At 45.5% G+C, this 24,093-nt stretch overlaps 1 protein-coding gene across 1 annotated transcript in view; it reads right to left on the bottom strand.

Moving 5' to 3' along the window:
- Positions 1 to 24,093, bottom strand: part of TTLL1 (TTL family tubulin polyglutamylase complex subunit L1) — a 500,816-nt gene that overhangs the window by 373,895 nt on the left and 102,828 nt on the right. Inside the window, exon 4 of the mRNA XM_069628218.1 lies at positions 12,346 to 12,526. Coding sequence (XP_069484319.1) covers positions 12,346 to 12,526 — 181 coding nt within the window. The remainder of the gene's footprint in view (positions 1 to 12,345; positions 12,527 to 24,093) is intronic.

The raw sequence follows: 24,093 nt of genomic DNA, 5'->3' as shown, positions 1-24,093 counted from the left end.
CAATCACTTATCTTCATAGTCCCAGTACCTGGGAGAAGGGTGAGCCAGGTTGGCTGTGTAATAGGTAGTACTTGGCAGGAGAGTACACCAAGTCTACCTAGAAGGTGAAATGTATTTGTTATGCAAGTCTGGGACTCACACCCATATAAGAATAACAGTTGTAAACTCCTCTTCCTAATCACAGCACTGGGAAGAAGAATAAGAATGGACCCAATTGGCTGTGGAAAAGGAAGCGAAACCTGAGGAAGGGAGACAACCCCATGTATTGTGGACTGTGAGGACATCATGAAGCAAGACACAGATAATGGATTCAAATTCGTACTGCAAGTTTATTTAACTTAAAATGTAGGGCGGAGTAAGGCCTAACTTGCCCTATGCTAAAGTGAGATTTCCCTATCTAAAGGAAACTAAGGATAGTCAGTGTCAGGATGTCCAAATTGAGTAGCTGTGTGTCCAAAACCTATACTTGCCCTCAAAACTAACTGGATAAAATGTGTAGAGATGTTAGCCTCAAAGGAATAGTGTTCAAAATAATGTTCAGAGCTCCCTCCAGCTCCTGACTTCAGATCAGCTTCCCTTCCCCAATTTCAAAATAGTTCTCAGAATATTGGGATTCCCTTCCCCAAGAATTCAAACCTTCTCATTTCCAAAAATAACAGTTCCTTGGACACTTCCCAAGTCAAGGTTTCCTTCCCCAAGAGTTCAAACCTTCCAGCTTTCCAGAAATAACAGTACATTTTCTTAACTTCAGTTTCTCACAAAGGGATGTGGCAATACAGAAACTTACTTCAAACCTACTTTCGTTGGCTTCTTCCAAATAGGGCACTCGGTCTAGGCACAGTTGTCGGACCACACGGTTAACCCATTACAGTTCATACAACCGATACCCCTTCTTACCGTTTCCACTGGTTCCATCTGACAGTGATGCTTAGTGGATTTCTGTGTGTCACATTCTTTAGACACTATTCCGTGCCTGGCTTAACTACTATGCACTTGATTATTCTTGTTCGAATTCCTCTGGCTGTTGCCAACACATGCATCTCTTAGATTGCAATGCCTGGGCACTCTTCACTTTGGGCCACCATTTAGTATCTCCTCTTATTTATTTGTTTATTTATATCGCTCCGGAGTCCGCAGGCATCGAGGCACGTACATTTAGACGAAAAAACAACAATTAGTTTAACAGGGCATCTGGATTATTAGTTAATTAAGCAGCACCTATTGTTTTACTTGAAAAGACTTGTTTTTAGTTTTTTTCTGAAGGTTGTGTATTTTTCTTCCAGTCTTAGAGAGCTCGGCAGACGTTTCCAAGTCTGAGCCATTCTTGCGGGAAAGGAGCATCCCCGTCTGTTTGCTCTTTTGGCATCATTGCAGGTGACAAGGCCTTGAGCCGCCGATCTCAAGGAACGACCCAGGGTGTAAAGGGTGACCTGTTCCTTCAGATAGGTGGGAGCTGGTCCAAATATTCAATGATGCACTGTAGTCATGGTTTTAAAGATGATTCTGTCCTCCAGGGCTAGGCAGTGGAGAGCCTTCTGGTCGGCTGTGATATGCTCCCTTCTGGCTTTCTGTTGGATGATTCTAACTGCATTGTTTTGTATGATTTGATATTGAGCTATACTTCCCTTGCTAGCACCCATCAAAAGGGTGTTCTTCATACCCTCCCCTTGGTAATCTTTGGACTGTGCCAGTACTTGTTTTATGGGTTCCTCCTAGATCCGGGCCAACACTTGGTCTCTCGTTTTCCCACCCTTCTTGGTATTTTCTTGACCTTGTTACCATTTCTTTGTCGGGACCCTCTTAACCTAGTGCCAATGCTGGATTTCTGACTTTCATACCCTTCGTGGCATTTTCTTGACTTTAGCAAGACTGTTTTCGTAAATTATATAATCCTTGATTTCTGGTTCATGTATTACTTGGTTTTCACCCCATCCATGCACATTCGATTGACGTTGTTCTCTGTGCAGCATTCACAAGTGCATTAAATACTTTTTTTTACTCTGTGAGGCATTCACAAGTCCTTTCAAATCAGTTTGTTCACTCGATATCTTCACAATATTTGTTTCGGCATTCAACAGTACTTTTAATCCCTTGCAGTTCGTACAGTATTTGAAAAGGACTTTGTTATACATTACCGGAGCGCCCCGGTAGGAGTGTGTATTGGCTTTACACTCACCAGCCCCACAGAGCAGCGTTCTTCCTCTTGGCGTCCTTCACGAAGGGCTTCTGCAAGCTTCCTGGCTTTTCCAGACTCCGCCTTACCCTTGCGGTCTGCTCCATGCACACCGCCCGCTCTCCTGGTTTCCTTTGGCGGTGGCTGAGGTCGAGGGGAGCTCCACAGCTTCTCCTAAACTGACCCGCTCTGGCAGATAGCAGGAACTCTGTACCTTTGCACAGCCACTGCAGCCCCTTCTCCTGCACAGCACTGCTCCAGCCACATGGGTCTCCAGCTTCCTTTCCTCCAACCCGTTCGTCGTCTCTCAGAAAGATGGGCATTTCTTGTATCCATCAGGTGTGTTAAGTGACCCCAGGTGTGGGTCATTGAGTTCTCGTGCCTGACTCTGGAGGACTCCATCAGGCAGTCATGCCTGGTTGTTCCTCTGGTATTCCTCCATAGACCTCTTCCTTGTCTCAGCTCCAGAGTGGTGTTTGGAACTATGATTTAATAAAAGAAGCCTTTACACCTGTGTTTGGTCTCTGATATATGTGTGTGTGAGTGAAATGAAGATGTGTCCTAGTTGGTCCCTACCTCGTCCCAGTGGGGAACAGTTTCGAAGGAGGAGAAGGGAAAGGTTTAACAATATCCCATGAAGGCTTTACGGACAAAGGGTTCATTATGAAAGAGGAAAGGGGGATACCTTGTCTCACCTAAGGACATCCTCTCTCCGTTCCCCAAATTCCCTCCACCCAGGTGATCCTCCCTCGCATATCTACCCCCAAAAGCGATGGCCTTTCCCTGTCCATGCGAGGGGTGGATACAAGGGGAAAAGAAGTGAGGAAGCCCTCAGGTACCTGACAAGACATTGTGGTAAAGCTGAAAGAAGGGAAATATTCTCTCATCTTAAGGGACTGGCACCAAGGGAAAGTGGGCACTTCCTCTTGCAACTTGTTAAATGCCCCAAGAAGTCAAGAGGAGGGGAACATTCTCTTGACTCCCGTGAAACTTGTTTATTTTTGCACCAATCGGAACTTTGTCCTTTGAACTCTGAGAAGAACCACCTGCTGAGCAGACAACCCCTTTGCACCTTGTATTTAGTTATTAGTGTGAGGGCAAGAGTTAGGATTTTGACACAACGATGGACTTACCTTTATTTTGACATACTGACAGACCTCTTTAAGATTTATCTCGAGGCTGGGAAACCCCTCCTATCGTTAGGGCTAGCTAGGCCTTTCCCCAGCCCCATTTTTCATTTAATAAAAGTCAGCAACAACAAAAATGTCAACTTTCTATCGATCTCTCACTGCTGCACCCTCACAGCTGTAATCCATTTAAGAACGCTAGGGCGAGCAGCTGAAAATAGCTTGTGGAGGTGAAGAAAACGCATCTCTTCTTTGTTAATGAATTGCTTTCATGGACTACATTCAAAAGCATACATCAAGAAATAAGCCTACATGAAGTCTGGAATTGTCAGGCTACCATAACTCATTACAAATGAGAAGAGTAGCCCAGTCAAGAGAGGGACTTGGCGCTAGAAACAGTACTGGGCCACAGTCCTGTACCTTTCATACCAACCCGGTTCGTTTTTATAATACTTTTAGGTACATTTCAAATTCTGATGGGAATGCAGTACAGTACATGAAGTACAGCATGAATGTTTGGAAAACCTCCACCTAACACTGCACCCTTTTTACCTCTGTGTTTCACTCCTCCGTTTTGACCTCCCTATCTCCCCTTTCTTGTACTCCAAGATCAAAAAAGGGACAATACAAATCAATACATATATTTTAAGCAGCAACATCCTACATTTCATTAGCAAACTGCTAGTGATGCATGCACACATTCTTCTCTTGAGGGACTGTGCTGGGGAAGGTTATGTAGCATGGGGCGACAATGCTATTATTAACAGGCAGAGGAACCAATCAAGGTTGTAGTTAGGACTCATTTTGACAGTTTAAACTGTGAGAGAAGTCTCAGAGGAGTTTGTGACTGGAGTTAGTGGTGATCAGATGCTCTAGCAAACGGGAGCCCAAATTATGTTGTAGGACCAGGGGTCCTTTACAAAACTTCTGGGTCTCCCTTCTACCTAATTGGGGAGGGGGGAGCCCCCACCATACATCCCCTTTTATACTTTTATTCTGCGTTTATATGACTTAAGCCAATCCTGTACGAAAATATCTTGGGGTTAGGCCATTTATAGACCCTGGCGAGCTTGAGCTTCTAAAGGGGGCAACTAGGGCAAAGAATGCTTTAAAGATGATGTTTCAGGGTAAAGGTAGTGGCTTAGAAGTGCATGCCTAAAATCAAAGAAGGTTAGTAAATTGTTCTCACAGGGTGTGAATTTTCACAAACCCCCAAGAATCCAATAATTGTTCTTTTTATTGCGACCAAGCAGAGTGTGTTTCAACAGACTCAACCAGCAGTTGTTTAGTGACTGTGTCTAGACTATTCAGGGAGCGAGTCTAACCGATGTCCATTTCTTTCATGCCCATCTTTATTTAGATTTTCACTGTTGGGGCACTCCACATAAGCTCCTGAGAAAGGTCATCTGGCACGCAGGTGCTATAATTACACTGATACCTGTGGGCCCCATGCGTGCTCCTATTTCTGACTGCATATTGGCTTCTAGGCACTACATTAGTGTTAGGTGTGAAAGGGAATCTCCTGCATATACCTTCTAGGAATCCATTCAGAGGTTGTTATCTGGAGATGAAGTTGGTTAGAGATGGGGGAGAAGAATACATGTTCTGTTTCAAAGTGTACTCCTTGGTTCCTGGGGCTTGGGCAACCAGTTTTATTTGCTGCTTGAGACGATATTCAGACTGGAAACTCTAGTTTCTGTAAACATTTATCCCGCTAAACCTAAATATTTAACTGGCGATTGTAACAGAATGAATCTGTGTGTACATTGTTATCATCCCTGCATCATGTGTGCCCCTTGAAGGGACAGGTCTGGGGATTCGCACTGTGTGGCAAGGCACCGCTATCCAGCAGGATCATAGTAGGGTAAGCCAGGGGATTCTACTTGAACATCCCCTTACCCAGCATCTCTTAGCGGGGAACCACAGCCAGGCCTCCATGGCTAGCCCAGGCAGCGTCAAACAAGCTGACTAGAGCATGGCGAGTCACAATATGGGTTACATCAGTGCCATCTATTTTCCTGGTGGTTCATATTGTTCCCCAGTTGTAATCAAGTCACCTTTGGTAAAGGGGGAATCTGCAGTGAATTTTTTTTTTTTTATACAAATGTGTCACTTCCTCACCTGTGCTCCATGTAACATTTAAGCAGGTCAAAACAATGTTGATTTTATAAACATAGTTTTTAACACATACTTTACTTGCTTCATGCCCAGCAATTGCCACTAATCAAATGCTTTGTTTTGAATCTTCTAGGCCCTCCTCATGTCATATAACAACGGTAGAGTTCCCATGTCTGAAAAAATCAACCCACCAGTGCAGAAGGCAAGAAGGGGTAGAAACCTGCCTCCTACCTGTAACTCTTGGATTTCTTTTTACATGGAGTAAAACACATAGATACTCGACTTATGTTGGGAGCTGCTTACCCCACTATTTGGTATCACTTACAACTGCATATGCAATTTCATTTTTACATTTATCTTTCTTGCTTACCAAGTTTCCAACTAGGGTATTGCCCCCTTTGGAAATGTACGCCCCTTTGTGAATCGCACAACAATTTCAGAGAATCTGTGACAGGCACAAACTTCAATTGTTTTTAATATTTATTGAAAGGTACAAGATTTTTCAATCACATTGTTTGTCATTCAGCATATGTGCGTAGTTTGCACGCAGATACAAGCACACATTTTGGTAGCTGAAATAGGCTTCTGTTTTCAAATTTCTCTGTGAATAAGGCCCAATGATTACTTTAAATCCTAAAATATTGCCTCTTTCATCCACAACAGTTGTCCACTGTTGCCCCACTCACATCCCCCGTTCTTTACTTCTTAGGGGCCAAAGGGAGAGTAGTTTAGAATGCAGCAAATGCTGATATCTGTAATTCCAACAGCATTCAATAAGCATTACAACAGATTTCTCTTAATGAATAAAGATCTTAAATGTCGTTTATGCATTGTAGGGAAGGCATAATAGGTTGGTGAAATGCCCATCTAATCCTAAATCTAAGGATGGGAGCAAGCTACGACCATCAAATAATAATAATGCAGTCCTACTAGAGTCTCTGTCAAAATAAAGGGCCTATATTAATAAACCTAGTGCCCATCCTTAGTACTAAATACAAATTGTGTGGGACAACAATGTAGGCAAAAGAAAAGTGTTAAAGAAATAATATGTCAGGATAGTCGAGCAGTTGGCTTCCTTTCCCCATGTTTTCAGCACGGTACAAGGTGGCATGTTTGAGCTTCACATACACTCTGGCTTCTTGGCCATGCGGAAACAGTTCAAAGCACAGGTATGAGGGCATTCTGCCAGTTTCTCTCCCAATGACAGTCTCTTATCAGGATTTTCACATTCACAGATTCGCAATTGGTTTCCCTTTTTAGGGCTCGGATGACGGATCTCCCTTGTTCGGGCTCAGACCCCTTTAGCACAATGTTCACAATTGGTCTCCCTTATTCGGGCTCGGACCATGAATCTCCCACTTTCAGGCTCAGACTCCTTTGCATCAAAAACAAACTTTTGATTGTGTGATGGGTTTTGCTTAAACTGTCGCAGGGCCACCTCGATTCATTCCATTTACCTTTCTTTGTCATTTACTTTCGCTTCTGCCACTTCACAGAGACCTTCGATTGAGCACACTTGCAGTGCCAGACCACTCTGTCATGAATATTTTATCATCTTTGCTACAGTTCAAACATCCATCAGCCATTAAGCTTTCCTCGCTCCTTTCATCACACGCGTTACCAATCTCTATGTTTTCATTCTTCATAGAATGTTGCCGCTTGCAACCTTGACTTCAATACAGACCGGTCTTGCATCGGTCTCCCTAACTCACTGACTGTGTTGATGTTTCTTTGCTCTTGGAGCCAAGGACGGTACCACGGAGTCTGCTGCTTCTCCCCAACTCGGTCACCCATGTAGGTGGGCGGCGGGTATCTCCGACACAATGCAGGAGTCTTTAGTCTGGTTTCCTGGCCTCAGGCTTTTTAATCTGACAATTTCTAGAAAGTAACGGAAAGGTCAAAGGTATCTCCCTCTTTCTGCACCCTTCTTGATTTGCCGTCTTTCTTCCCTTGTTCAGCTGCCGTCCGGAAACTGCTGTTCCTTTGTGTGCTTTGCCTCGCTCAGATTGTGCTCTCATGCGCCGCTTTTTATCCGCGGGGGGGGGGGGGGGGGAAGTGTTAGGGAGATGTATCATTATTGTGCTTCAGACCCCCCCAGCACTTTTTGTACTTTTTGATGGAATTCTGGACCTTTTTCTTTTAATCCTGAATGAACAGACCCTTTTCCCACTCATTCATTCTAATGGACTCTGTCTTTTGGAACTCTATTCTTTGTATTCTACCTCTGCTATGTAGTCTGTCTGCTCCATAGCTCTTAAAGGCATCTGTGTTTTACTACTGCAGCACACCGCTCCTTAAGGGCAGTGTTGCTGGGGACTGTAAGGAACTCATGGTGGCAACAGTAAAGACAGATACAAATGATCACAGTTCAAGGGTGAAACTGTAAAAACTGTATAAATGGGTGAGAAAAACGCCTAATCTAAACCTAAATCTAAGATGGGATCAAGCTACTACCATCAAATAATAATAAGGAAGTCCTAGTGGTGTCTTGGCAAATAAAAAGGGCCTATACTAAAAAAAAAAAATTGCCAATCACTACTGCTAACTTACAAAATAGTGTCCGATGATGTTAATCAGAAAACAAAGAAGCGTTCACAAAATTATAAGTCAGAATGTATAACTGGGCTCTCCCTTCCCCATGTTTTTAGCATGGGACAAGGCGGGATTCTCGAGCACAGCACACTCCTGGGCTTCTTCAGCACAAGCTTACAGTTAATTTCTAAATTATCAGGGCCTTCTGTGGCCAAGTTCATAGGCATTTTCCCTCAGCCGGGCCACATGCCTGTTTCACACTGTCACAACTTTGGTAATGGGTTAAGGACTTCCGATTGTAGATGGGATTTTGGCTTAACCCTTGTATGACTACCTTAACTCTGTATGCCAGCCTTTCCTACTGCCTCTTGTTACTGTATTATTCACAAGTAAAGGGGCCACTTTTCATCTCAGTTCGAACTGCTGTTCTGGAATAGCTGCCTCCTTGTGCGTTTGTCCTTGCTCAAAGTGTGCTCTTGTTCTCAGCCTTTTATGACTGTGGGAACGGAAAGGGCCGTCAGGTCTGTGTTATTGTGAATTGCCTGACCCTTTTGTTGGGACACATCAGGTAAACAGCTCTGGTGTTAGTCTGTTGTCTTTCACTGTGTAAGAAAGTGTTTGTGTCAGAAGGGAGGGGGGGGGGGGAGAAATAGAGCCTCTAAGTCTAAGTATACTACCGGGTAGGATGGGGAAAAGGTGTTAGAAGGAAGGGGGTACCACGTCACTCCCGTCGGTGTCCCACTTCCACCCCCTGAAGACTCCTCATTCAGGTGATCCTTCTCCACTGGTCCATCCCCAGGAACTGGATCCAATAGCGGTGGATGCATCCTCACCACCTGGATGACAGATCTCCGGGGGCTAGCGGGTGAGACACCTTAAGGTTTCTCACAGAACCCTTAGGGTCCTCCTTTAAGATTCCTTTCCCTATATCCTTAAAGTTAGCTACAGTTCTGGAGGCTAGAGGGATACTTCGTATCTCTCCCAAAACTCTATAGTCTGAGAGATTGGCACACACCACAGTCAGTGGATTGCCAAAGGGATACTTAGTATACCCCTCTTCTCTCTGCTCCTGTGACTTTTTAGTCACATAGAAAATTAACTAGTTATGGCTGGTGGCAGTGGACGCGTTCTTTCAACTATTGTGTATTTTTATATCGCAGGCTATGTCCATAGCCTCAGTAGTGCACAATAGGGGCACTCAAGTACCAACTTGGGACCTCCCTTCTTTTTTCACCATTACTAGCGTGGTTGTTCTTTGTTAGCCCTTCTTTTACCATTCTGGGAGGGGGGGGGGGTCTCTATGTGTGTTTTGCCTTTGGCGGGAACCAGTAGGTATCCCTGCCTAAGCTCCACAGCGTCTGGGCAGGCAGGAAGTGGGGAGGAGTCTTCCACCCCACTGTCCTTTGTCTGCCCGAATGCCTGAATAGGACCAGCTCCCACAGGTGGTCTGGCTGTCCTGATTGGACAGCCGAATGCCCCATTCTGTAAAATGCTGAGAGAGATTACAGAGGAGTGTGTGCTGGACCACAGGAAACGGAAGTAACCGAAGAAGACAACCAGAGACGCCTGCAGACCCTTTGCAAGAACGTGAAGCGACCACTGCTGTCCTGACCCCGTTTTTTATGCAACAGAGGAGCTCCAAAGAGGACGACTCCTTCCCTTTGGCTGGTGGGAACAACCAGTCCCAAGACGAACTTTGAAACGAAACGAGCCATCTCCTGAGATTTTAGGAGTTTCCAGGGCTGCAGAACCCCAATACCACAAGACATGCTGCCAATTTTGTGTGCATTGTTGTGGAAAGGTCGAATCCCTCCAAATCTATGCTGAGCCGGTAAGGACACTCCAGAGATCCGATCCAACTCGCTCAGATCCCCTCACCAAAGTGTGGGACTGCAGGAAGCAAAGAAGATTGACCGGGCAATCCGTGTCCTTTGTTGGTGCTGCTGAAAAGGCACCAATACCGCAGAGTGAACCAAGAAGTTTCTGAAAGTCGTGCCACAGGTCCCCCTTCGAGACTGCTGCTGGAAGACACTGTCCATTGTCCTGCCTTTCGTCAGCAGACCAAGGAATCCAGAGGTTGGGTCCAGAGCTGGCACATTGCGCAGGAGCCAACACAAACACTTTCTTCAAACTCGAGTTACTGTGGGGAAAAAGGTATTGCTTATCTGATTCCAAGAAGTCGCTCCAGAACACAAAGGAGTCCACGGAAACCCCCTCGTACCTCTGACCCAAACTGCTGCTTATGTCGCCTTTCCAAGACTGTTTATAGGTCTCCCTTGTTAGTTTCTAACTTGCTGCTTCAATAACTTTAGACACTGGAAGAAATCCGCAGGAACGCTTCAGTATTCGCCGTTTGCCAAATCTTTAAGCCCTCTACAAACTGCCTTTAGCAAGGGTTGCATTTTTGGATTTAAAAGACTTGCCAGGAGAAGAAACCGTCTCTAGAACCTTGAAGTAAGCTCATGAGGCAGTATCCATTTATTTTCCTCCCTTTAAGTGACTTTTCTGTATGTGTTTGCAGAGTAAATGCTTTACTGTATAATCTGCTGAAAACTGCATGAGTGCGCAATTACCGATAGTACGATAACCTTGCCTTTTCCCTTTCCAACGTTGATACAATTGTAAATGTGTACAAACACAAAAGTGAAAGTGCCCTTTAAAGTGTATTATCTGGAATTCCTAAGTGTTCTACCATTACCATCTAAGTATTTAAAGTGATGATTCTGGTGTAAATATAATAAATATATATCTTTTACATAAATGTACATGTAAGTGCTTCTTTGTTATGCCCGTCTAACGAAGATTCAAAGTACTTAGCTACAGCTCATAAGATAAGCCGGACTACTCTACAACACTACCAAGGTCCTGAGGTAGTACAGACCGATCCTAAAAGTTGGGGATCTACAAACCACTGGGATAGCTAACTAAAAGGTCTTACTACCAGTAGGACTTTAGGAAAATTCCCCTAACAGGAAGCTTAATTGAAGTCAGGTGAGAATGGTTACCAACAATTGCCTGAACATAGTAGTGGGATATGTTAGGTACACTGCTCGGGTGTGAGTCTGTTTTCTCCAAGAGCGGGCTGTCCGTGTGAAAGGGTTCATGCAGGGAAAGGGGATGGGGGGGGGGTAGAGTTCCCATATATCCTACCGGGATGGGATAAAGGTATTGCAGGGAGAGGGATGCTGCGTCTCGCCATCAGGTGTCCCTCTCCCCGAAGACCCCTCACCCAGGTGGTCCACCCCCAAGGTCTGGATCCAAAGGCGATGGCGAGAGACCCCCCAGGGACTAGGGGGTGAGACACCTTCTGGTTTCTCACATAGCCGCATCTGTTTCACAGGGAAACCAGGAAAGGAAATCGGCGTTCCCTGGTTTTTACCTTTTTAGGTGTTCCACAGTGAAACAGTAGGGTTGCAGGTTTAAGAACCATCGCATGACTCGTTCCACAGGGAAACAGTAGGGTTGCAGGTTTAAGAACCATCGAGGGTTAGAGTCCTTTCGTTGATTTATCCATACTAAAGGAGAGTGGTCGGCGACAAGTGTGAACTTCCTTCCTAGAAGATGGTATCTTAGATGGATGATGGCCCACTTGATGGCAAACGCCTCAAATTCCAACACAGAGTAGTTCTTCTCACGTGGGAAGAGCTTTCGACTAGTGAATAGGATAGAGTGTTATAATCCATCACTAATTTGCGATAAAAATGCTCAAAACCCTGTGAGAGAGGCATTGGTTTAAAGTCTACTACTTTTAGGATTGGGTTCTGACAAAGTGTGTTTTAAGATGTTGTAACATACATCGCCCTCCTCAGTCCAATCAAACTTCTGGGGTTCATCGTTCTTTAATTTGTCTGTCAACCTAGCTGTTCTATCTGAGAAATTTGGGATAAACCTATGGTGATAACTAATCAATCCTAGGAATGCCATTAAGATCTCTCTTGGTTTTAGGTGTGGGGGTATCTAGGACGGCTTTCACTTTTTCTCGTCGGTGCTGGACACTACCATTCCTTACAAAGAAGCAGAGCTATTTCACGCCGATTGCGCCAACTTACACTTGCATGGATTGGCAGACCCCAGGGTCTGGATCCAAAGGCAATGGCTGTGCCTTGGCCATCTGAGAGAGGGACTCTTGGGGACTAGCGAGTGAAACACCTGGTTTCTCGCAGCATCCACTAAACTGGAATAATGTTTTACTATGGCAAACAGTAGCTAACCAAAGTTCATTTTTCGAAATGGTGCATTACTTTCAAGGAACTTTTCACATCACTGCTACAAACATTAAAGGCTTGGACTTACCTGTTGAAAGACTCCCGTTCTCCTCAATGCAGTCTAGTTTGTGTTCACAAATTATAATTTCATCAGAAAAGTGGTTCAGAAAAGGAAGCACAGTCTACTCACGAGGATGTCTTGCTGTCTCTGGACCACTTCTTAATTTGGGAGAGTTTATTAATGAGAAAAATCCCTTTGCCCTGTGCTTTCCCACAAGGTTTCATGATCCAGGTGCTGGATGGATTTTTCCGGAATTCTTCCACAAACAGGTTGTAATCAGCTGGTAACATAAAAGTGACTGGCACAAAATCTATAAAAAAAAAAGAAAAATATGAAACTTTAAACAAAATTACTTTATTGAAATTCGGCACTGTGTAAAAACACTGGTTAAGATTCAATTTTATGTTAACATTTTTTATTTTCATTTGGGTAAGTACACATTTACTATTCATTGGTATTTATTCTGCATGTCATAGAGGTCACCTCCGTGTGGTCACCTTATAGTACAACGTGGCAGTAGGCATATGTTAGTATGGCAGATAAAGCATAGGAAATGTATTGTTAAAATTTAAAAGAGAATTCCTGGCCCTCGTTATTGTACCGTTGAAGCACATAATAGTACACAACCGGAAGAACACAGGGGCTCCCAAGTTCAGCACCCTGTCAAGGGAGTTAATCAAGTAGGCCAGAGCTGAAAATTAAGTTCACAGAACATAATGGTGGGTTTCTTCTCTGTCAATGTCCTATTTGATTTAATGCCACCATGAAAGGACTCAGCAAGATTTGAACAAGTATTTAAACATGTTATCTGCCTGTTTTGTAACCCTGTTTAAAATGCTCTGTTGTGTAGTTACTATTGTGGTGGATTAGAGATAGAAAGCGGATAACTGGACAGGTTAGCAGAACACTAGGTTTTTTTAATGAAAAAAAAGAAAATGTAACGCTCACCTGGTTCCCACGGAGGCGCGGCGTCGAAGGCGCAGAACTCTGAAGATGGACAGGAAGGGCCCCTCTATTCTGGCTTCTCTGGCTCGTTGGATACCCTCCTTAGGGTTTGGAAGGATGAGCTCTCCATCCTGCTTCTGATGCAGGGGCGCGTTGAAACCCAGTTACTTCACTGGATTGAGGATTGATGGGAGTTCAGGTAAGCTTGACTGTTCAGGTAAGGCGCTGTAAAAGTTCTGTTCAAAAGTTCAAGCTTAATAATAATGTTCGTTGTCTAATTGCAGCAAGTGCTAATGCTTATGTCTTTTTCCCCTTAGGGGCGGGGGTTCGGAGTGCCGGAGATATGGCGCCGACCCGAAGTGAAACAGTTCTGGATGAGCGCTCAGGTAATGTCTTTGCATTCGCTCATTCAATGTCTTTGTCTTTTTTCCCCATAGGGGCCGGGGTCCGGAGATGCCAGGAAGCGGCAGGACCCGAAATGCAGTGGGAATAATCCAACAGGTAAGACTTAAAAGGAAACTGAGCTTTCCTTATTCCTTTTCTCCCTCTCACCTTTGTTCTTGTCTTTTTTCCTCTAGGCGCCGGGGCGTAGCTGAATCCGGAAGATCGCTGCTGAAGATGGAAGCGCCTTGCAAAGGTGAGTAAAATGCAGCGCTGCAGCGATCGAAACAAAATGCCTTTAAAATGAGGTCTTCCTTTTCAGGGCCGTTGGAGAAATGACTCCGGGATGCAGATTTAGCAGGTAAGGGCTTTTCTTCTCCTATTCTCTTCCTTTCTCCCCTTGCAGGTGTTCCAGGGTGCTGGCAGGCGTGGCTGAAGTCAGGATGCAGGAGCTGACACGGTGAGCGTCCAGCTGCTAGGTGCAGAACAACGCGAAGCACGTGTGGCTGTTCGGGTGGGGTTTAAATAGCCTTGGAAGAAGTTCCTGGTATGTATCCTTCCACCAATCAGGTATGTATCCTTCCCCGACCACACCCGGGTGGTGAAGTAGTCCTACAGGTAAAGTAGTCCCATTCAGGCCTCAAGAGGGCCTGGATGAAGCAGCAAGGTCTGCATCAGGTAAGTGTGCACCCAAGCACTTAAACACATATCCTCTTCTATGAGCCTGGCGCCTAAGGCCCCAGGACTGGGGTCCACTATGAGCCTGGCGCCTTAGAGTCCAAAGGGCCCCGACTTGGGCCCGCTGAGACTTCCCTGGGGAAAATGATGTCTGCCTCTGGGGTTGCTGGGCCCGGCCTGGCTCCTTGGAGGTAGGCATCATGACAGTACCCCCCCTCAAGGCCCCTCCCAAGGTCTTTTCCTCCGGGGGTTTTGGTTTGTGCGGGAATCTTCGATGGAATCGTTGAATTAATCGTGGTGCGTGAACATAGTTACTGGGTTCCCAAGATCTTTCCTGAGGTCCATATCCTTTCCAATCAACAAGATAGAAGAGTTTCGACTTAACTATCTTGGAATCTAAAATGTCTTTCACTTCGAATTCTAATTCTCCATCAATTTGGACAGGGCCTGGGGGCTCAGACAGTCTGGTTCCAGGTTGTACTGGTTTTAGAAGAGATGCGTGAAAAACGGGATGAATCCGCATGTTGGATGGTAAATCGAGTTTAAAGGCCACTGGGTTGATAATAGCTTTGATGGGGTAAGGCCCAATGAATCTGGGATTAAAAGTTCGCTGACCCTTGAGGGGTAGATGTTTAGTTGCTAGCCATACCTGATCTCCTACTTGGTAAGGAGAAGTTTTACTTCGGTGCAAATCAGCGTTTTCTTTATACTTTTTCTTGGCTTGCTGTAAGTGGGTTGTAGCTTCTTTGAAGGCTTGGGTTATTGTGGAATGTAGGTGATTTACTGCAGGCATCTCCAGGGTCAGAGGTGGATCTAGGTCAGAGGTCCGAGGATGGTGACCATACAGGGTATAAAAAGGAGTCTGTCCGGTTCCAGAATGCACTGAATTGTTGTATGCATATTCTGCAATCCAAAGGATGTCTTTCCAATTTAACTCGGATTGGTGTAACATGCACCGCAGATATTGCTCGAGAGTCTGATTGGTTCTCTCGGTTTGTCCGTCGGTCTGGGGGTGGTGGCTGGTGGATAACCGCACGTCTATTTGTGCTAGTTGGCAACATTTCTTCCAAAAGTGGGAGATAAATTGACTTCCACGGTCTGAGACTAATATGGAAGGGAAACCATGTAACCGCACTATATTTTCCATAAATTCCTTGGCCAAGGTGGAAGCTTACGGCAATCCTTTTAAAGGGATAAAATGGGCCATTTTGGAGAATAGATCCACTATTACGAGAATCGTGTTGTAACCACCACAAGGAGGCAGGTCAGTTATAAAGTCCATTGACAAGGTGTGCCAAGGTGCTGGTGGAATGTCCAAAGGTTGAAGTAGGCCGGCTGGCCTTTTCTTTTGACTCTTATTTTGGGCACAGATTCCGCAAGACAACACAAATGACTTTATGTCTTTTCTCCAAGAAGGCCACCAGAAGTGGCGTTTGATCTTTTCTTCTGTTTTGGCGATACCGGGGTGTCCTTCCATTAATGATTCATGATGACGGGTAATGACAAGTTCCTGCAATTCTTTACTTGGCAGAAATAACCGCTCTTGGAAGTAGGGTAAATCATCTTAACCGTGTAGTGAGGACCCTTTTGACTCCATTCCAGAAAGGCAGAAGAGTCAAAAAGCTGTTTTACTTGAGCTTGGATGTCCTCAATGGTTTGCAATGAAGTCAAGCCCAGAATTCTTTGTTCCGGTATGATTGGCACAGGTTCTAAACTCGAATTGGGTTCTTCCATGCCTATCCGGGATAAGGCATCTGCCTTACCATTCTTGCAGCCAGGGCAATAGGTAATTACAAAATCAAATTCCGCAAAGAATAAAGCCCATCGGAGTTGTCGCGAAGATTGAGCTTTGGCCGTCTTTAAATACTGCAAATTTCTGTGGTCCGTAATTACGGTGATGGTGTGTCTTGCACCGAGAAGATAGTGACGCCAAGCCTTGAAAGCTGATTTAATAGCCAGTAGTTCTTTGTCGGTAATTGCGTAATTGAGTTCAGGTGGAGAGAATTTTCTGGACCAAAAGGCTACAGGGTGTAGTTGGTTAGTTTCTGGGTTTCTTTGTGACAGGACAGCTCCCATGGCCGAACTGGATGCATCGGTTTCCACGATGTAAGGGAGATCTGGGCGCGGGTGCTTCAATACAGGTGCAGAGGTGAATTTGGTTTTCAGTTCCTGAAAGGCTTGTTCAGCCTCAAGAGTCCATTCAAAGCGTTTATTTTTCTTTAGGAGAGCTGTGATGGGTTGAACAGTTCGAGAAAATTCCGGGATGAACCTTCGATAGAAATTGGCAAAGCCAAGCATGCTTTGCACTCCCTTCACAGAGCTAGGAGATGGCCATTTGAGAATGGCGTCCACTTTCCGCGAGTCCATTCGGATTCCTTGAGGTGTCAGGATGAATCCGAGAAACTCCACTTCTGTGGTATGAAAAACGCATTTTTCGAGCTTGGCAAATAATTTGTGCTGGCGCAATTTCTCAAGAACTGCCCTAACATGGTTTCTGTGATCAGATTCTGAGGAGGAATACACCAGGATGTCGTCAATATAAACGATGACACAAACATCGGTAAGTTCCCGAAGAACATCATTCATGAAGTACTGAAAGGCGGCAGGTGCGTTGTAATGCCCTTCGGTTTGTGCTTGATATTCGAAGAGCCCAAATTTGGTGCGGAATGCAGTCTTCCACTCGTCGCCCTCTTTTATACGTACCAGGTGGTAAGCTCCTCGGAGATCTAGCTTGGTGTACACACGAGCATCTTTTACTTGGCCGATAAGCTCAGGTATCAGGGGCAAAGGGTAACGATTCTTAATCGTTATCTGATTTAGGGCGCGGTAGTCAATACAGGCCCTAAGGTCTCCTTCCTTTTTAGGTACGAAGAACAAAGCGGAAGAGACTGGTGACTTTGATGGGCGAATGAAGCCATTGGCCAGGTATTGATCCAAATACTGGCGCAAATGCAGGTTCTCAGGTTCAGTAAGAGCATAAATCCTACTGCAAGGTAGTTGTGCATTGGGTACCAAGTCGATTTGGCAATCGTAAGATCGATGGGGAGGTAAGGTGTTAGCCTGCTCTTTCTGAAAAACGTCTTGGAATTCTTGGTATTCAGATGGTAGCTGTACAGGGGTGGAAGTTACAGAGGCTAGACCCATAGCTGGATTCCTTGGGTAACAGGTTGGTTCACAATCAGGAATAGTTATCTTCTTTGCTCGCCAGTCTATTCTCGGATTATGTGTTTCTAACCAAGGGATACCAAGAAGTACTTGAAATTGTGGGGCCTTGATCACATCAAACACGATTGCTTCCCGATGTCCGTCCTGACCCACCAGAGTGATTTCAACTGTGGAATGCGTTACAGGCCCTGAGGCTATTTCGGTTCCATCAACTGTAGTAATTACGTCTTGGATTACTTTCGGGCGGAGAGGAAGCTTAATCCTGGAAGCCAATTCACGGTCTATGTAATTTCCAATAGCTCCACTGTCTATGTATGCTTTTATAGCATGCAACTGCTGAGGCTGTTTTGGGTTCACAAGCACCATTGGCATGTGTCCAGGTAGATTGATTTGTACCTGGTTATTCGAACCCATTGTTGTAGAAATATCTCCGGAAACAGGTAAAGGAGTGTGCTCTGCCTGGCCCTGCAATAACCTTTTGGCCAGATCATCAGTTCTTTCCTTGGATAGGATTAGTTCCCTTCTGAGAGCATTAGTCTCCTGGCGGGCTGAGTGCACTTCTGCCCGTAATTCCCCTAAAAGATGGGCCAGCTGATCTGTCTCGGAAGTCTCCATAGCGCCCAGGTGGGAAATTGTGGTAAGGCTTCGCGTTCTGTAACGCTCACCTGGTTCCCACGGAGGCGCGGCGTCGAAGGCGCAGAACTCTGAAGATGGACAGGAAGGACCCCTCTATTCTGGCTTCTCTGGCTCGTTGGATACCCTCCTTAGGGTTTGGAAGGATGAGCTCTCCATCCTGCTTCTGATGCAGGGGCGCGTTGAAACCCAGTTACTTCACTGGATTGAGGATTGATGGGAGTTCAGGTAAGCTTGACTGTTCAGGTAAGGCGCTGTAAAAGTTCTGTTCAAAAGTTCAAGCTTAATAATAATGTTCGTTGTCTAATTGCAGCAAGTGCTAATGCTTATGTCTTTTTCCCCTTAGGGGCCGGGGTTCGGAGTGCTGGAGATATGGCGCCGACCCGAAGTGAAACAGTTCTGGATGAGCGCTCAGGTAATGTCTTTGCATTCGCTCATTCAATGTCTTTGTCTTTTTTCCCCATAGGGGCCGGGGTCCGGAGATGCCAGGAAGCGGCAGGACCCGAAATGCAGTGGGAATAATCCAACAGGTAAGACTTAAAAGGAAACTGAGCTTTCCTTATTCCTTTTCTCCCTCTCACCTTTGTTCTTGTCTTTTTTCCTCTAGGCGCCGGGGCGTAGCTGAATCCGGAAGATCGCTGCTGAAGATGGAAGCACCTTGCAAAGGTGAGTAAAATGCAGCGCTGCAGCGATCGAAACAAAATGCCTTTAAAATGATGTCTTCCTTTTCAGGGCCGTTGGAGAAATGACTCCGGGATGCAGATTTAGCAGGTAAGGGCTTTTCTTCTCCTATTCTCTTCCTTTCTCCCCTTGCAGGTGTTCCAGGGTGCTGGCAGGCGTGGCTGAAGTCAGGATGCAGGAGCTGACACGGTGAGCGTCCAGCTGCTAGGTGCAGAAGAACGCGAAGCACGTGTGGCTGTTCGGGTGGGGTTTAAATAGCCTTGGAAGAAGTTCCTGGTATGTATCCTTCCACCAATCAGGTATGTATCCTTCCCCGACCACACCCGGGTGGTGAAGTAGTCCTACAGGTAAAGTAGTCCCATTCAGGCCTCAAGAGGGCCTGGATGAAGCAGCAAGGTCTGCATCAGGTAAGTGTGCACCCAAGCACTTAAACACATATCCTCTTCTATGAGCCTGGCGCCTAAGGCGCCAGGACTGGGGTCCGCTATGAGCCTGGCGCCTAAGGCGCCAGGACTGAGTCCAAAGGGCCCCGACTTGGGCCCGCTGAGACTGCCCTGGGGAAAATGATGTCTGCCTTTGGGGTTGCTGGGCCCGGCCTGGCTCCTTGGAGGTAGGCATCATGACAGAAAATCCCTCACCTAGCAGTATTGCTATTGGAGAGAGTCCCCATCTAATAAAAAAATAAAAAGGTGCTCGTCAGGAAGTCTTACTTCAACTGGTTCTGCCCAAAACCTAAGCTATCTACCTGACCCTACAACTATTTAAAGGAAAACCAATTCAAACAACTCGTATGCTCGGTGTTGACTAGTGCAGGAGTCCCTCTAAACCAAATGTCTCTGGGAATTGCCCCTCTCAGTTTTCCAGGTTCTCTGTTGCTTTGACAGGTCCAATGAATGAAAAATAAAAATGACCAAATAGAAAGGTTCCTCTGGTCTTTCTCAGATCTGGTTCCTTGTTTACAGTTTCAATACATCATACAGTTCCACAACCTAGTCTCATAGGCCAAAAAAGGTTAAACTCCCTCTTCCATTTTCACAGTTCTGGGCACATTCACAAGTCTTTTCTGTCAAGAACTTGTTTAGGAGTGAGTTTCAGTAGTTTCAAAAGTTAGCGTTCTCTCACCCTTCAAGTTGATTTTCTTCCCCAGATGAGATAGTTTATGGTGGTCCTGTATAGACCTGTCTCAGATTTTAGGGACCAATATTAGTTCTTTAGTCACTGTCTGTGGTCTTGGTATCTGGTTGGTCTAGACCGTTACCTACCTCTTTCTGACCCTGCGGCTATCCACCTGTAAGATATAATCCTTTAGTTCGTTTCTTCTCAAGTATCCTTATGTTTTTGGGTTTCCAATAGTCCCCTGTTCTATGTGGGACTCTGGCGTTACTTCTCAGGGTATTAGTTTTAGTATCCCTGAATTCTCAGTGAACTCTAAGATTGTCTTCCCTTGGGTTGGTATAACTTGGCTTGGAGCGCAGGTCAGTTGTTCCAAGACTCAGTTGGACTCAACTCTTCAGGTCTGTTCCACACTCCAAGGGCAATAACTGTCAGAGGTTCTACATTGACCCTTAGATGTATATTCAGGTGACTTACAAGATGTTTCTACCCGCCCTCCATCGTTATACTGGGTTTTCCCTCTATTTCGGGCCTCTGCCTCTCGGCCCAGTGTCTTTCTCAGGATGACTATGTGCTACATATAATCCCTGTTCGGGACTTTCCTCTTCTTTATTCTACCCAGCTCTAGGGTATAGGCTTCTTGTCCCCCTATTTTTAGATATTCCTCCATCTTCAGGTTTCTTGTATCTCCTTGGTTGTTCCAGATTCTCCTACCTATTTTTGGAGTTTATTTTCTCTTCCTCGTTAGACTTCCAGGACCCATAAGCTAAGCTACTTGAACGGCTTTTTTACTCAGAGTCTCTCGAGTAGTGTTGTGGAGCTCAACCGCCCTCCTCCCTCTCCATATTGCCTTCCACATACCTGCTGTTCCTCAGTCTACTTCCAAGGGGGAGGCATTGCTCTGTATGCAACGGAACTCCTGTGGCACTGGCTCCCTCTCTCGGGTGCCTTCTCTGCGACTGCCTTTCTCTCCGAATGTTTCTCTCCAGGGGCCTAATTTCCAGCAGGTCTCGTGAATTGGTTGCAGTTCAGTCTCTCGCCAGGAGGGACCTTGGTTCTATGGTTGCCTAATGCACCTGGGCTCAGCAGCGCTGTGCAGGTTCTCTGCCCACAACATAAATTTAGTGGTCCTGCCTCTAGGCTGGATCGGCTCTGCACTGTAATGGCCATGTCCACTCTGCCCGGCACCCTTCAGGCTGGCAGGCTTCACGTCAGCTCCTCTCTCTCCAGGTTAGGGACGTTTTTCTTGTATGTCAATCTCAAAACTGAGGTACACCGTCACATTGGTCGTGGGGCTTCTTCTTTAAGGAGGGGTCAGCAACCAAGCCAAGTATGTGTGAATGTCCCATTATGTTAATACTTTCATCTGGTCCCATATATGGAGAAAGAATGTGGGATATTGGGTTTGAGGGAGATGTTACCAGCTTGTTTAACCGAGAGTCTGTGTCCCATTATGGGGAGTCACTCTCAGTGAGATTCCCCTTGTCCAACCCCTAGTCATGGTTTTGTGTAGTGGGCTGACTTCCCTAGTCTCACAGGAGGTTACTCCCCCTTCGGAGGAAGGGAATTCTCTAGATTTGTCACACTATACACAATGCTATCTATCTGATACTAAGTAGCAGGCACCGCAGAGATTCACACTTTTTACACACAACGGTTTGCATAGACAGCACACATTATAAAATGGGTGAAAATATAACACAAAAATGTGAATGCCGAACATTCTGGACTATATGGGTCACCAACTGGTGTAAATCTGGTGGGGGAGAAGGGTGGGCAAGGAGGTTTCGAATGTTTTTCCAATATGGAAATATGTTGTAGCAGTACATGTATGTATATGTTCAAAAATACATAGCCAATAAAGAAATGTAAAAAAATAATAATTGAGAGAAAAAAAAACTGTGTGCATACATGTCACAGACTCTGAGATAGTAAACTGGACTTTCCAACTTTTTAAGACGTGTATAACTTTGGTGCTCCTCGATGCAACTGCACTAAGCTTTCCCAAATAATTTAAGTTTTTGTGCATTTCAATCCTTGAAGGATGTTGGAGAGACTTTTCTTCGGCCGATGTCTAGGGCCCATATTTTTTGGTTTACAGAAGGTTTTCTCCGAGTTACCCAGAGACTTTCAAAGTGATGGAATGGCTGGGCAGTCAAGGCAACTCTTCAGAAGAAGGTTGGTTTAAAGGTTCAGTAGGAAACAGGTCTGACATTTACTTTTAGCAGCCCAACTCATAGTAGATGCTTCATGGAAAAAGCAGACACGCTTTTACTATGTGTGGTCTTGTAAACTCTGGGGCATTATTACAAGAGAGTAACACACACATGCTCTTTCTCTGGACACTGCTTCTTGTGTATGTTCCTGAAAAACAGCTTAGGGTTATCTGGCTGACAAAGAGAGACATTAGGTCCTCCTAAGCTACAGGTCCCAAACTGGTTTTATTTTTTAAGATGCAGATGAGAACGGGGAGAGGGCGGTGTGTGACTACGGGGGTGTATCTGCTGTTTGGTTTTGGTGGGAGACTGCAACTGCTTCGGTGAAGCATGGCTATGGTGGTTAGTGGTTAGTGTCATGCCTGCCATCCCAGGATCATCCGGCTCCTTTATTCTCCCTAAACGCTCCTTCTTACCGGCATCTTCAGCTTTCAGAACGGCCAGGCCGTTCTATATACAATGGAGGTTATCTGGGAGGCGCCGCTAGTACTGCACTTGCCGATGGTGTCATGTTGGGGCTACGATCGCTATTGTGTGTTTTTCCAACATTTGCAAGCTCGGATCACCTGATCAACGTATACGTCATTACGTTGGTCAGGTGCACGTCAGCTGACTGCATTTAACGAAGCAGATTCAAAGCAGCAGCGCTTCTGATCGTTAAACTTTCGTCAGCGTTCCGGAGCTTGGCATCTGCTGTTTCCCTCGCAGACGCCTTATTCTCCACTCAGCAATTCCTGCCTTCCTTGTCTCAACATCCGCACGGAGCGGTTGCCTTTTCTCGCGTTCCTACGCAGTGCCTTGCAACTCCCCGCTCGTAACGGAGCCGCCAGCTTCTTCCGCGTTACTACGCAGCGCCCAGCAACTTCCTGCTCTGTTCTCATACGGAGCCTCCAGCCGTGTTCCTACGCAGCGCCCAGTAACTTCCTGCTCTGTTCCCATACGGAGTCTCTAGCTGATTTCCACGGACTGCCAACAACACCCTGCAGAGTCCTGTTCCCCATCTACCCATACCTCCTTTCTTATCCTGTTTGGACTATTTACACTCTGTCACCCTGACTTACTACAGACTTCCACTCTCCTTACGGGTATATGACCTCTGCTAAATCCTACCCATATTGCAGGAGAGATTAGTTTTGTTATTAGTAAGTCCTTTATACTCCTACTCTCCCAACTGGACCTTCTACTACTACAAAAAGGCTCATCTTCCTGGATCAAGGTTCCACATCTCCTCCTCCTACCTACACTGAATAGTGCAATGAACTTTGGACGCTATCCTGTGCGGCCCTCATTCCGTCCGAGTTAGATTCCTCACTACTCCCTTCCTTGTCGTCGTTTCCTTGGATTCACCGGACAGTTTTGGACTTACCTGTGGCTGTGCAAATCCAGGTTAGTGTACATTAGATAGGCCCTTGCCGTCCTCTTGAATATAATAGTGTTCTAATTTAGTTCCTCTCTATCAACAGCCTGGTGAATCTTGGTCCACTCACGCCCTTCCCACTAATAGCTCTCTTTGACTGTAGAATTATACTAGTCAGAGAGTGACATTAGTTAGAAGGTTTCTCTTGACAAAACTTTGTTCTACTTCTGACATCAGTCGATTGGGAGAAGACTCCAAGTGTATCATTTGTAGCTACCAGTCTGTATCCTTTGTAGCTAGCAGTCTGTATCCTTTAAAGAGAATCCGAAGCATATCATTCTGTATCATTTGTGTTTCATTGTCATAAAACCTTAGTTATAACAGTTAAGGCAATGTGTAATGTTAAAATAATTGTGGGTGGTCAACCACCAGTGGGCACAGAGATGCAGTAGCAGGTCTACATAGCTCTCCCTCGATTGTGTGTTTTGGGTCCCTGGCCCTCTGCCCCCATTCACCCTCAGACAGGAGTGTGAGGTTGGCATCATGGGAGGAGACACAGAAAACAGATTCAAAGTTGAACAACAATGTTTTATTAAGACAATGTCAGGAGGGATTAAGGCCTATCTTGTCCTAAGCTTAGATTTCCATAACTAATTAGACTAAGGGAAGTCTGTGTCAAAATGTTCAATTGAAAAATCTGTTTGTGTC

This window comes from Ambystoma mexicanum, chromosome 12 (assembly GCF_040938575.1).
Source record: "Ambystoma mexicanum isolate Mex_15411 chromosome 12, UKY_AmexF1_1, whole genome shotgun sequence".
NCBI lineage: Eukaryota > Metazoa > Chordata > Amphibia > Caudata > Ambystomatidae > Ambystoma > Ambystoma mexicanum.
The sequence above is the reverse complement of the archived record's forward strand: the minus strand, read 5'-3'. Positions and strand labels throughout refer to the sequence as shown.